Below are 15,322 nucleotides of genomic sequence, written 5' to 3' on the forward strand. Positions count from 1 at the left end.
CCTTCACTAATTAATAGAAAGGAACTTCGTTCTATCCGAGTGTCCCTTGACACCTCTCAAGTTTTTATAACTCAAGATCGGTCTAACGGATTTAGCTGAAAATTGGTGGGCAGGTAGTTTAGAACTAGGAGACGGACATAGGAACTTTTTTATCTTGTGTGCATTTTTTTTATTCCGCGCGGACGGAGTCGCGGGTAAAAGCTAGTATATTATAAAATAATGTTAAATTTCGATTTTTAAGATAATATAAGCCAAAATAAAATTTTATTGTAGTGTTGTATAATTAGCTTCATGTTAATTTTCTCTACAGATTTTTATTTTATTATTTATGTGAACTGGAAATTGTTTAATGGAAGTTAATTATTATTGTACACGACTCTGGTAAGGTACCTACAAATGTTGTTACCCTACAGCAGTGATTGTCAAACTTATTTCTTTCACCGCCCCCTTTGAAAATCAATTATATTTCAGAGCGCCCCTAATTTTTATTTAGCCCTAAAACTTAAAAACCACAATTTCATTACTTTAATTAATTTCAATTCCCCCCATTTTTTGGGCCCCTTATCGCCCCCTTCTAGGTTTCAAACGCCTCCAAGGGGGCGTTATCGCCCACTTTGGGAAACACTGCCTTACAGGGTATTACATGTAAGTTCTTAACAATATATTAGTAAACATCAATATAAGTACTGTACCATGTAATAAAGGAATTAATATAAATATGAATTTAAAAAAAGAAACTTGGGCTTCTTCTCTCTCCATTACTCCCGCGCATAACCTACCTTCCAGTAAAAGTCCCGCCTAAATCGGTCCTGTCGTTTCACAGATTATCCGTGACAAATGCGGACTTGCAGACGGAGATATTAATAATAATATCCATCAGCAACTTGCCCTTAAATATGCTCTTGTGGATACTGAGGTACCTTATTACCAATACCAACCTTCACCTGTTCTGGAAAATAGCTATATCACGCTCTACTGGGATCGATCTATTATTACAGATAGGACTATTACTGCCAATAGACCCGATATAGTAATAATAGACCGGTCTGAGGGTTGTGTAATGTTAGTCGATGTCACTATTCCACATGACGAGAATCTCGTGAAAGCTGAAAAAGAAAAATTACTAAAATACTTAGACTTGCCTCACGAGGTTACCGCCATGTGGCGTATGAAATCGACTACCATTATTCCGATAGTCGTATCGGTGAATGGACTGATAGCGAAGAGCTTCGACCAACATCTTAAGAAGCTCTCGCTAAACAGTTGGATTAAGGGCCTGATACAAAAGGCAGTTATTTTAGAAACCGCGCGCATAGTTAGGAGGTTCCTGTCTCTGTAGCCCTCACCACTGGTTGTTTGAGTAATGGGATTCCGCAGCCGGTGGTATACTATTTTTTATATAATATATTTTGTTAATTTTTTTTTTATAAAATGTATTATATAAATAATAAGAGAATAAATGAATAAGATTAGTAAAATATTAATTGTTACACAGTATTTATTTTCAAACCAGTTTATAAACCAGTTATCTAAAGAAGACGCATAACAAAACTGACCTTGACTAAAGTCAGTATTAAATATATCTACATATAATCTTCTCATTAGTTATATGCAATCTATATATATATATATATATATATATATATTATAACTCAAGATCGGTCGAACTGATTTAGTTTAGCTGAAAATTGATGGGTAGGTAGCTTAGAACCAGGGAAACGGACATAGGATAATTTTTACCCCGTTTTCTATTTTTTATTCCGCGCGGACGGAGTCGCGGGTAAAAGCTAGTATTAAATAAATAATTTTACAATTAATAAATTAACACGATAAAGTTGTTGAAATACTTAATTTAAGAAAATATCAAACTGGATTGTCCCACTCACAATGATACAGGCTGTTTTTAAAATTACTAATTTTATTACGACTATATTACAATAGCTTTTACCCGCGGTCATCCGCGCGGAATTATAAAAAAAAAACTTTATATGTAGCCTATGTGTTCTTCCAGACAATTTGTGCCATCTGTGCTAGATTTTAACGAGATCCGTCGAGCTGTACTGGAGATATCTTCCAACAAGCATCCATCAATTCATCGACCCACTGAGTCGAGCACGGCCGTAACACTTCTCGGAGCGCTTCAGTGCACTTTTGACAGCTTGTAACTTCGTAGTAAATAAATCTAGAAGTTTAAATAAATATCCAAAGTTTAAAGAAAAAACTCTTTCTTATGATTTATATTTAAATCCATAGGATTCAAGCTTTTCCTTTCATTCATTTTTAGAGATACTGTCACTATTTGTAACGCCATAAAAGTACAGCTGTTATGCATATGCATATTTTCAAAAAAATTATTATTGTTTTTTTCCTTTATTTTTTATTATTAATATTATTTTTTATATAGGTGCCAGATGAAAACCAGCGCAGGGGCAGTTTAGTCTGTCCCTGCTTCGCTGAGCTGGTTCCCTTTTGACACACTTTGTGCCTTGTATGTTTATTTTTTCTTTTTTGATTTTTTTTTTTGAGTGGCAATATATCGAGGGGTGAAAGGCTATTTGTTTTAAGCGACATTTTTTCAGCGACATTCAGAATTAGCGAATTTTTCTGTCAATATCGCAAAAAATGTCGCATAAAACAAATAGCCTTTCACCCCTCGGAATGTTTTTTCTTTCTTTTCCTTCTTTCTTTCTGATTAAATATAATATTTGAAAAAAACAAATCTATTAATAGAATTCAAACTATCCGAAATTAAAATCGACATATTTTATTTATATTGCATAGATTCTGCATCAACCTGTATAATAAAGTTGATATTTTATAAATTTTAACGCAGATTGTCCGCGTCTATGTGTATCGAAGGACGTCATTACGCGGACATGAGGTCAATGAAAGACTTATTATGAACAAAGATAAATTTATTCATAGTTTTTAATATGGAAAAAGTGTGGTGTGTGTTTTTCGTGTTCCTCATATATAAAACGGTTATATTCGCACAAGAAGAAGGTATTATTTTAGATTATTTAATAACAACAAAGAAAATAATAGTGATGTATTTTAATATATACATTTTGAGGTTATGTTATCTTTACTAACATATTGACCTTGGCGTAGTTTGCTTTTTATTTTATTTTCGCAGTGTTGTTTATAATTTGTCTCTAAAGAGAAGAGTTAGCCAATATAGTATTATAAACACACTAGGTTTTGCCCGCGACTCCGTCCGCGTAGAATTAAAAGAACGTAATATCCTATGTGTTCTTCCAGACTATGTTCTACATCTATGCCAAATTTCATCAAGATCCGTTCAGCCGTTTCGGAGATAACTTCAAAAAAACATCCATTCCTCCATCCATCCCATCCCACATATATAAACCCAAAAAAACCTACTTCGCAGCATAAAAGCGAGTCTAAAAAGAGGTGTTTTTTATTTTTTTATTTTATTAAGGCATTTGGATATCGGTGTCATTTAGCCTGTGTTTAAATTCCCTCAGAGTGGCCATATACAATACAAAATGACATTTTAAAAATCAACTCGACTATATACTCGATTATAGACGTCAAACTTGTTGAACATCTTATTCCATCTTACTTCTTACTAATATTATAAATGCGAATTTTTGAGATGGATGGATGTTGTCCACAAGTTATTTCCAGAACGGCTCAACATATCTTGATGAAATTTGGCACAGATGTAGAACATAGTGTGGAAGAACACATAGTCTACTTGTTATGTTTTTTTAATTACGCGCACACAGAGTCGTGGGAATCACAGAAACCAACGACTAATCAAGCCATTATAAGTACACACTTACTACAAAAAAAAACATTTTGTTTTTTAATATCGTTAAGCATTGTGGGGTCTTACCATAAAAGACATAGACAGTGTTTCAAATACATTTTATTTTAAACTAGCTTTTATCCGCGACTCCGTCCGCGCGGAATAAAAAATAGAAAACAGGGTAAAAATTATCCTATGTCCGTTTCCTGGTTCTAAGCTACCTGCCCACCAATTTTCAGTCAAATCGATTCAGCCGTTCTTGAGTTATAAATAGTGTAACTAACACAACTTTCTTTTATATATATAGATATAAGATATACGTCACCAATTTTATACTTTGACTCTAGCGTCCAGCGAGGATTTTTGACAAATAATGGATGTTTCAATACATTATTAAACGTAGACTTGCGAAATGTGATCTTTATCAATAAATAATAAAGTACTTATATAATATTTATTTATGGTCAACCATATAACCATATAATTGACGTCAAAAACAGTGGTAGATCACGCAACAACAATATTTGTTGGGTGCACGAATTGGTCGGGTCGACCGGTGCAATACCACGACCACACAGAAGACAGGCGTTAAGTGGAAGCAATTCCGCGTTTCGTCTGATGAGTGTGGTACCGGAGGCCTAATTTTAGTGCTCTTTCCTTTCCCATTCTTTTCTTAATAGGAAAGGATGGGAAGGAGAAGTGGATTTGGCGGAAGAGAGGACGCATAGGAAGGAGAAATATCCTCTTTCTATGCGTCCCCTTTTCCGGTAATTAAAGGTACGCAACGCATCTGCATTAGTGGATGTCTATGAGCAACGGTCGCCTCGCTATTGCGACGCATCCAGGTGGCCGTTTGCTCGTTTGCCACCTTATGATATAAAACATGTGAAACTAAACAGTGTTCTCACAATATTTTTAGGACTAATACAGTATGTATCTTATTCAAACTTTCGTGAGACATTATCATTAACTAATATAGAAAACGACTAAAACACTCACGTACATTTGTCCGGTGTCGGCACCGACTAGTGTCGAGCACATCGGGGGTCTTTCATCAGGGTGAGTGGGACTATTTCACGGACGCGGCTCGTCACTAACTCAATGTCGTGTACGTGAGTGTTTTAGCCGTTTCCTATATTAGTTGACATCTGTATCTATTATTTTCAGGTGAAGAATGTGAATTAGATGAAGCTGATGGGGTGTTCGGAGAGTGTAAACCGTCATACATGTGCAGTTACGCCGATCGACTGATTAATAAGGAAATTAAGCAGCCAACAGTAAGTATAATTATAACTGACTAGACGTCCGACGTCTAGTCTAATTAATAACAGAGTAGACGTCAGAGAGTGTAATTGTAACAGAGTGGACGACGGAGAGTGTAGAGTAAGTGAGACTGAGTAGACGATGGTATGTGTATCAACAGCTTACTCACGAACATTATTCTTCTAGTGTACATATTATAATCTATTGTTTTGTTATTGCAGGTGTGCTTCATCAGTTCGAGTGGTATTACATTTGTATGTTGTCCCAACACCCCCTACCAGACAGGGATACTTGGACGAACTTTCTATGATTCTATAAACGGCCGACTGACATATGGTGACATTGTACGTAACATTTCTTTTACCTTCTCATATCCTGTATATCGTCGGCTCTCTGTCTTTTTTCTACTCTGGTGTGAGTGAGATTTTCCTCCAGATTCGATTCATCATTCGTCACTTGAATCGTCACTCCCTTCTTACTCGTGTTATATATTTATCTAACCATCTCTTAAACATACTCCTATAAATGTGACTCATATCTAGAGTTGTCCTTATCACACGTTGTTATGACTAGTTTTCAACTAACATTTCATCGAAGTGGGTAGATAATAAACGTCCCCAACTGTCTAGGACTGTCGCTACACTGGACAATTCCCGCTGGTGTGCTGCAAAAGAAAACCTATTACGGCCTCCACAAGACTTAACAATCGTCTCGGAGAGGACTGCGATCGTAAATCTAATACAAAGACAGCTGAAGCCTGCAAAGGTATATCTTAAGATGAAACTGTGCTTTCTTAATCCTTTTAGACGTCAGCAACAACAACGTCTGTTGCACGAATGGACCTCGCCCGGTGAAATACCACGACCACAAAGAAGACACGCATCTAGTGCGAATTCATTCCGTTTACAATCTGATTTGTGTGATGCCGGAAGCCTAATTTTAATCCTCTTTCCCTTCTAACCCTTTTCCCCTTTTTCTCTTTGAAGAAATTATGGGATGCATGTCTCATCCTTCGTCGATTTAAGGTAGCCAACGCATCTACAATTGCGGATGTCCATGGGCAGATGGCTTCATTTTTTCGACAAATCAGGTGGCCGCTTACTCGTTTGCCACCTTTTTAATTGGAACATCGAAAAATAAATAAATACATAATAAGTGTCGAACCTGTAGATTAAAGGTACATGAACACACTACAAATACTTCGATTGAGTTAGTCAATGCATTTTATGAGTACCTATCAAGAGTTGGCCATAGGCCCATAAAAAATTAAGTCAAAACTTTAAGGTTTATAAAACCTTGTACGCCAACCCCACGTGAATGACATGAGGTCATGGAGATGATGATGATGAAATGTATTTAATGAGTCTGTTCTAGCATGCTACACATATCAAAAACCTCGGAGTTCAAACATAGTCTGTCCAGAGGAGTCGGGCAATAGGATTGCTGGGGGCGAGCCAGCTGCGATTGAGCAATTTCCCCACATGGTATGGATTTATATACACAGTGGTAGAGTGGGCATTACTCTGCATAAATATCCCGTTAAAGTTGTGACGAGCAGATAGAAGACAGACGATAAATGATAAATATATAAGCCTTGCCTCTCTTCATACAAAGACCGGACGACAGTTCTAGTCCTCCTTCCCTTTCTATCCGTCTCTATTAGGAATTTTTTATAAAACTAGTTGTCCTCCGTGACTCCGTCAGCGCGGAATTAAAAAAAACCTAATAAGCCTATGTATTCTTCTAGACTATATTCTAACATCTGTGCCAAATTTCATCAAGACTTGTTGAGCCGGAGTTAACTACTAACAAATATTCGCATTTATAATATTAGTAAGTCATTTTTGAGGTTAACCTTTTAACTGCAGGTAGTGTTAGGTACTCGCGTAGAACAAAAGGCAGGTTCGACATCCCCTGACATCGTATGGATTGGAGCGGGTACCCTTATAACAGAGACGTTCGTATTAACAGCAGCACATGTACTTTATTCGCCGGATAAGTAAGTTTAAATTAAAAATCGAAAGGTTTTTTTTTTTATTGCGGCTCTGCTACTTTTAACCTTGTAAGTTATATAATTGGGAGAGCTTTCAGTTCGTTATTGAAGCAAGTTTGATGGTCACTTGCTCGTTTTGCCACATTATACTTTCATGTTGGTTTCCAACGTAATAGTATAATTTTTCTTACAGCGGTAAAATCCAGTATGCTTTGTTGGGAACGTCAAATAAAAAGGACCTTAGGAATGGCATTTTAAGGTATATAGTGCAATGGCTACGACACAAGATGTATACAGTTGGCTCACACTACCATGATATCGCATTAGTCGAGTTGGATTTTAGGTGAGAAAAAATATAAAATATCATTTACCAGACATACAGGTAGGGTTGCCAGGTCGCCAAACCTACAAGCCGGACAGACCAGCCAGTTTGGCCGGACATTTGGGTAGAAAGGTCGGACATCCTGTATTATTTAGAATTTGGTCTCAGTATTAATAAGTACACTCTCGTTTGGGAAATGTAAAAAGCCTAACAAAAGCCGGACAACTCGGACTTTTGGCCGGACACGATGAAGTGAAGTGAGTCCATGTCCTAGTCACTTGAATACCAATAACTTTTACTGCTTTTATATACGAACTAATTGTCGCCCGCGACTCCGTCCGCACGGTATTAATAGAACTTAATAAGTAGCCTATGTTTTTTTCCAGATTAAGTTCTTCATCTGTGTCAAATTTCGTCAAGATCCGTTCAACCGTTCTGAAGTTACCTTCAAACAAACATCCATCCATCAAAATATTCGCGTTTATACTATTTTTAATTTGACTTTTTAATAGTGTTGCCATAGTCCATTTTTCAGGGGTTGCTATTTTATAGAATATACACTCGTCGTCAGCTCATTTAAATCCCCACTGAGCTCAGAGCCTACCACAACCAGACTTCAGCAAGATCCGTACCAGACATACCTTCAAACAAACATTCATCCATATTAACTTTCGCATTTATAATATTAGTAACTTATCAATGTAAAAGGGTACCAATATCAAAGTTCATACGACCGGCATGCCTACCAGTGGAGGGGATAGTACCAGACAAAATCCCCACCCAGATGACAGTAGCGGGCTGGGGAAGGACCGGCCAGTATGCTGATGCTACCCAACAGCTGATGCAAGTAAGTTATTTTGTTATATTAATTTTGTTAGTAGTATTTAAACTATAATTGACTAACGAAATAGGTAAAGAGTCAGCAATTTCCTTAATAAATTCTGTCACATTTCGCACAGGATGTTGTAAAGATGATAATCATGATGACACTGTCTACGAACGTATTCTGACTCATTATGTACATACAAAACGAATACACAAGCAAGCTAGTATAGAATTTGTTATATTGAAACTAGAAAAGGGGACCTTATAGCTGATGATGTCTTCCAGGCAACCAAGTGGGACAGGAGACTAACATAAACAGAGGGATATATAATACACAAATCAAGTCCGAAATCTATATATATAAAAGAAAGTCGTGTTAGTTACACTATTTATAACTCAAGAATGGCTGAATCGATTTGACTGAAAATTGGTGGGCAGGTAGCTTAGAACCAGGAAACGGACATAGGATAATTTTTACCCCGTTTTCTATTTTTTATTCCGCGCGGACGGAGTCGCGGGTAAAAGCTAGTAAATAATAAAAGCAATAATTATTTTTAACTAGCTGACCCCGGGGTCCGTTCGCGTGTAATTAATAAAAAATGTGTAGCCTATGTGTTCTTCCAGACTATGTCCTACATCTGTGACAAATTTCATCGAGATCCGTTCAGCCGTTACGGAGATACCTTCAAACAAACATCCATCCATAAAAACATTTGTGTTTATAATATTAGTAAGATGAGTATACCAGTATACCAGATATGGGGGGAATAGGAACGATTGACATTTCTCTTAAAAGTCAAAAGTCACCTACACGTGCTTAATGTCTTGACCCTGCCATGTCAGTGAGCAGGCCTCAATCAACACGCTCACACTGCTTTAAACGCCCACACATATCTTTGAATATCTTGACAGATATGTACAATATCTCGATGTATCCTTTCTACGTGTGTAACTTCCAGGGTGACATGCAAATTCAAAGCACTCAAGTATGTCGCAAGGGCCTACGATCGCGATACCATAATTGGGACCCAAACATTATGTTCTGTGCTAAAGCTGAAACAGCTGATACTTGTTATGTAAGTACAAACAAAAATACTGCGCATTTCACCCATAGATAGCGCCTAATATCACACCAATCCAGGTTCCTCACACACGGAGGTTTTTAACACGTGATTCCGTTTGCGCGGAAAAAACATAATAAGTGGCCTATATGTTCTAGACCAGTGTTTCCCAAAGTGGGCGATAACGCCCTTTGAGGGCGTTTGAAACCTAGGAGGGGGCGATAAGGGGCCCAAAAATGAGGGGCATTGAAATTAATTAAAGTAATGAAATTGTGGTTTTTAAGTTTTAGGTCTGAATAAAAATTAGGGGGCTCTGAAATATAATTGATTTTCAAAGGGGGCGGTGAAAGAAATAAGTTTGACAATCACTGTTCTAGACTGTTCTACATCTATGCCAAATTTCATCGAGATCTGTTCAGTCGTTCTGGTGATACCTTCAAATAAACATCCATCCTATCCAAACATTTTCATTTATAATATTAGTAAGATTCAATATGGCTTAGTAAAGTAAGTTTATCAATTAGGCATAAAATAGCATAATTATAGCGATTTTTTTAAATCCGTGTAATAATTTTCGAGTATTTATATACCAAACATAGAATATAATCTTTCTTATTAGTATAGCCAGTCAACGCCATCTATGTGTCAACTCTTTATTTTACAGGGAGACAGCGGTGGTCCATTGATGGCACCTCTTAAAGAAAATTCAATGCTCTGTGGATATTATGTGGTGGGGATAGTGTCATATGGTACAGTTTGTGGTGTTAACTCCTCGGGAGCGTACACGAAAGTGACGAACCAAGGCTATTTAGAATGGATAACAAGCACTATTTGGCCGCAGCCGAGTGTGTGAAAAAATAAACAATTGTAAAGTGGTCTAAAACTAGTTCTATTACCTTTTCTTATTAGCAAAGGATTAAAAAGAAAAGTTGAGTTTTATATTTTTATATTAAAGGGTTATTAATGTAGTAGTGGGATATATAATCAAGTAAAACACTCTTAAAATTGTAATAAAACTTTATTTTCGTCGTACGCTTCGTTTGCTCTTACGTCCTTCGGTTACCCTTCAAATCCGTCTCCCATTCGTCTCACTCACACACCCTCTCACTTACACTATAGTTTTGTTTCATTTCACACAAATAATCTAATCGTCTTACTTTCCATTCCCACATTAATGTTTTATAATATTACTAGCTTTTACCCGCGACTCTGTCCGCGCGGAATAAAAAATAGAAAACGGGGTAAAAATTATCCTATGTCCGTTTCCTGGTTCTAACCTATCTGCTCACCAATTTTCAGTCAAATCGATTCAGTCGTTCTTGAGTTATAAATAGTGTAACTAACACGACTTTCTTTTATATAACGGCCGGGGTGGCTCGCTATCAGAATTATTATTGATTGAGATCACTTGTGGGCGGCTATGGGTAATATCGGATTCAAGGAATACACTGCTTATCACTTCTCAACTCGTTATAATTGATTCACAGGCTCATGTACAACGAACAATGCTTTAGTTACGATCCAGATTTCCAGAATGACTAATGTCAGACGCGCATCGTACAAGAAGTCTCTTCGAACACAGCTCGTGTTCTAATTTCGATTTATTAAAGTTGATTTCTTCTTCTGATTGCGACACGGCCGTCCTGCGAACACCCGTCCTCGGGTGATGTTAGATTGCAAACACCGGTCTCAGTGTGCTCTTAGCATGTGAACATTAACTCAAGGAAATATTTTGTTACGCTCGGCCACTCCTGGCCCAACTTCTGTTATCTAACGGGACACCGCCGTAAAAATCAACTTAAATGCTCTACAACGTTAGTTACTCCCAATCTCCCAGAAACCCACCGAGTAAGATCTCTAACGCCACGGCCTCTCGACCGAATTTCACTCAACGGCTTCTCTAGCCGAATCTTTCACCACGGCTCTCCCGCCGAATCTCTCTCCACGGCTCTCCGGCCGACCAAACACGTGTGTTACCGTGATATCACACCACCGATCTGTACAAATGGATAGGCTATTTGCTTGGAAATGATAGCTTTTGCTTAGTTCTGCCCTAAAAGCGCATGTTCACGTTTATTATTTCTATTATTAGTTTGAATCATCACCACCGCTACCAACCAAAAATACAGTCAACGCCAAAATAGCGAAAATCAAAAATCAAATACACAAAACACCACGTCTTTCAGCCTGTACATTTATAGAGGTCAGTGCATCACACACACTGCGGTCCTCCAGACCTCGATCTCTGCCCGTCACCCTGTGACGTGGCAGTTCCACATCCGGTCCTCGAGACCTCTGCCCGTCACCCTGTGATGTGACAGCTCCACACCATGGTCCTTGAGACCCCTGCCTGTCACCCTGTGACATGACAGTCACACAAACCGGTCCTCCTGACCCCGACCTCCGCCAGAGTAGAACGCGCACCGCTCACCCACGGACTACTTGAGCTGCCCCAAGAGATACCGATTTCCACAGGGCTACGGTTACGACGTAATAACTACTGGTACGGTCGAACACAATACGGCCGATAGAGATCTTTACCCGAGTTTCTGTTACAAATTAGCTTTACTAAATATCACCAAATTCATTATCAACTCGACTTATCTTGCACCAAGCTTTGCAATCCTGCAAACGTCGCTGGTATCCACCAACCGCTGCCACGCAGACGCTGCTGCAGTGGCTTAAACCCACCAGTCTCGGCCATACTGACATTAGCACGTCCCCGTGCTATCCTCATAACAGACTTCCTTCATATTGTACATCTGCAAAAACAAAACGAAACCGCAGAGATTACTGTGTCACACCGCTCGTCTTATTCTGACATCATACGTATCATTACGATTTACGAATAGTTAATAATCATATCAATTAACTGTAAGAATGTTTGACCTTAAGGACATTAATAACTCCAATACAAAATTCTCTCCGTTACTAACTCATGGCAACATGGCTCAAACAATCAAACCATCTGCACCAAATGTCATTTCGTACGATAACGTCGACAACATCATTTCAAAGATTTACTTCTTAAATTTAGTAGAAGTCAAACTTCCTTATTCCCAATTTACAGATTTTAAAGTTTTGACGTTAAGTAAAGGAAAAATAATCGGTAAAGAAATAACAATAACATTCGTAATGAAAACATCCTGTCATTACATGCCATATTTTCATTCAGTTAGTAGCAAACTCTAAGTCCTTTTTTTTTCTTAGCAAGCATAGCTCCTAGGCACCAGATTCAAATTCTCGTAAGCGTATTTATGATTACGTTAAAACCCAAAGATTTAATATCAATGCCAACCCGTTTTTATCGATTTTACTGAATTGTACTCGTTAATTCTAACATCTTTGCGACACCCACATTAAGTCCTAGACACAAAACCGTTTCAACTAGTTAATGTCAAACCATTTATTTACTTGCACTATTACAACTTAAGACCGAAGGCCCAATCCGCTACGGGAAAGCCATAAACAAGAAAATGAATTTAATTGAACTTAAGACCGAGAAGAGTTTACTATCTGTCAAATCTAATCACGTCTAAACACATTTTCGCTTTTAAGAAACAGCTACAAGATTTAATTCATTTCTGTTTAAATAATTTTCATTAAAACTGTCAGGGTCATGTCAGTTGACATTCAAAGAACTCGCTATATTTTTAAAATTTTGACAATCAGTTTCATTTTTCTGAATCGTCAATCATTGAGAACAACATCCTTTAATTACAAAATTGACATTATTGATTAATGACAAATAAAAACCCCGAAATGTAAAATAACCGACTCACTAAATAACTCCGAACATAACTGCATTGCACAAATAACCGAAATACTAATTGAACTATTATTTTGGTGCCACACATTAAACCAATAGTTTTAAATTATCGAATTTTACTAGAATACGTCACGACTAGTGCCCAATAGCATAACAGCTAAAACACACAAAATAGTACAGAAACGAACTCACCGGATGATTAAGTGAAGACACCACCTGTAGGATGATTATGAACTGTTGATATGAAAGAACACACATTCACGCAGAATGCATTCAAAGCATTCAATAGGTTGCACGACCCAACTACTTTTGGGAGACCTCTAGACCCCTTGCGTCATCTTGCTCTTAAAGCCATCATTCTTTCTTTTCAATTTCAATTCGTTTCTGATCTAGAATATCGTTTCTTAATTGTTGATGATCATTTTGGACTTCCGTATTAACCCGCATTGAATTATTTTGTCCTTAAGATTGGTTGAGGTGGATTTCGGCTATCCGGTTTTATTCACCTCTGCTCCAAATAGTGATTCAATGCCCATGCCGAACCAATGTCTAAAGTGGCTTGTTATTATTAATGTAGCAATACATTTTTACGTAATCATTCTGCAATATCAACTTCATATTTTTTTCAATTATTTTCTTTTGACGTTTGGTTTCTAGAAGCATAATGTCATGGATCCACGCATGCGCGTTGAATTTTTCTTTCTTTCCTCGTAATTTATCCATTTATATAGGATTCCCAAATTACGTTAGCGGCTCACTTGTATCGGTCTGCGTATACCTCGTACTGCTACGTAGCGACTCATGCATACTTCGTTTACGTATTTAGTTGCTGAAACCTCTAGATCGTACACAAAATCAAATAATATTCTCATAATCTTCCACATCAATGTTTCTTACTTACGTTCTACCAAATTAATTGCGTAGTCGGAATAATTTTCTTTAATGACGGACGGAACGTCATGTTATTTCTTTTCTTTTCTCAATGTCATATTTCACGGAGAATTTTACAAATACCAACTGAAAAAAATTGCGCTTATCTCCATTTTCTCAATTACGACTTGAACCGATATGAATCCCACTTCTGATAACGGCCGGGGTGGCTCGCTATCAGAATTATTATTGATTGAGATCACTTGTGGGCGGCTATGGGTAATATCGGATTCAAGGAATACACTGCTTATCACTTCTCAACTCGTTATAATTGATTCACAGGCTCATGTACAACGAACAATGCTTTAGTTACGATCCAGATTTCCAGAATGACTAATGTCAGACGCGCATCGTACAAGAAGTCTCTTCGAACACAGCTCGTGTTCTAATTTCGATTTATTAAAGTTGATTTCTTCTTCTGATTGCGACATATATATATAGATAAACAAAGTGTACATAGCTTCATGTTAAAATCTAATAATAATAAAAAAAGAAATGTAATAAATTTCAGTCTATTTGTTTTATTTATCCCTACACTATCTTTTTCCTTCGAATTCGTCAGTGTGTAATTAAAAAAAACTTAGTTGTCTATGCGTTCTTCCAGAGTTCTACATTTGTACCAAATTTTATTCGAGATTCGTTAAGCCGTTTTAGAGTATAATAAAAATATAAATCCATGCATCCGAACTTTCGCAATTATAATGTTAGTAATTTGATTTGATGAATTGATTCCAACGAACCAACGGACAATCGAATAAGAATCAAATGTTTTTTAATTCTAGATAAAGTACAAACTTTAGCCTTTGCATGTATGTATTTTGCATTAATTAACGTGTGAAGTATCCTGTCATAGAGATAGTCGCTCTGTTTTTTTTAATTAACAGATAGATATATTATTAAAATGATAAGTACATTCAATATTGATCAAAGAATTTTATTTATTGCATGATTTTTTTTCTACTGAAATTGCATATAGCTATAGATGGCAACACTGATAAACATCACACAGTTAATGGCGCCAAATTTGAAATACGAGTAGAATTTCGTAATTGGCAATAGGTTTGTCGTAAATTCCTTCTGTAAAATGTAACCTTTAAAACGTTCTCGATTGTATTGTTAAGGTGTTGTTATTTTAAGAAAATTGTTTTTTTTTGTCTTTTAATTTGTAATATGCTTAAAAATTCTGCAGAACAGAACTTATTCATATTACATTTGTTTGTTATTTCATTACATTAATAAACTTAAACAGAACAAAATTGCTCATTTCACTTTATACACTTTTTTATCAGATAAATAAATTTTTGTCAATCTATCTTAACATAATTATATTTAAAAACATTCCTGATTGTCAAAACGCGCATTTAATTATTTTTTTTTTACAAAA

At 36.8% G+C, this 15,322-nt stretch overlaps 1 protein-coding gene across 1 annotated transcript; it reads left to right on the top strand.

Annotated features, from left to right (window-relative positions):
* The first annotated feature begins 2,845 nt into the window (after positions 1–2,845).
* LOC106708067 (venom protease) lies at positions 2,846–10,451 on the top strand. Its single transcript, XM_045685019.1, has 10 exons — positions 2,846–3,003; positions 4,943–5,052; positions 5,260–5,382; positions 5,668–5,803; positions 6,413–6,522; positions 6,907–7,037; positions 7,225–7,374; positions 8,062–8,200; positions 9,138–9,254; positions 9,904–10,451. Exons 1-10 carry the CDS (start codon positions 2,934–2,936, stop codon positions 10,090–10,092), a joined length of 1,275 nt encoding a protein of 424 aa, XP_045540975.1. The 5' UTR covers positions 2,846–2,933; the 3' UTR covers positions 10,093–10,451.
* Positions 10,452–15,322: the final 4,871 nt, after the last annotated feature.

Source organism: Papilio machaon, chromosome 28 (assembly GCF_912999745.1).
Source record: "Papilio machaon chromosome 28, ilPapMach1.1, whole genome shotgun sequence".
Lineage (NCBI taxonomy): Eukaryota > Metazoa > Arthropoda > Insecta > Lepidoptera > Papilionidae > Papilio > Papilio machaon.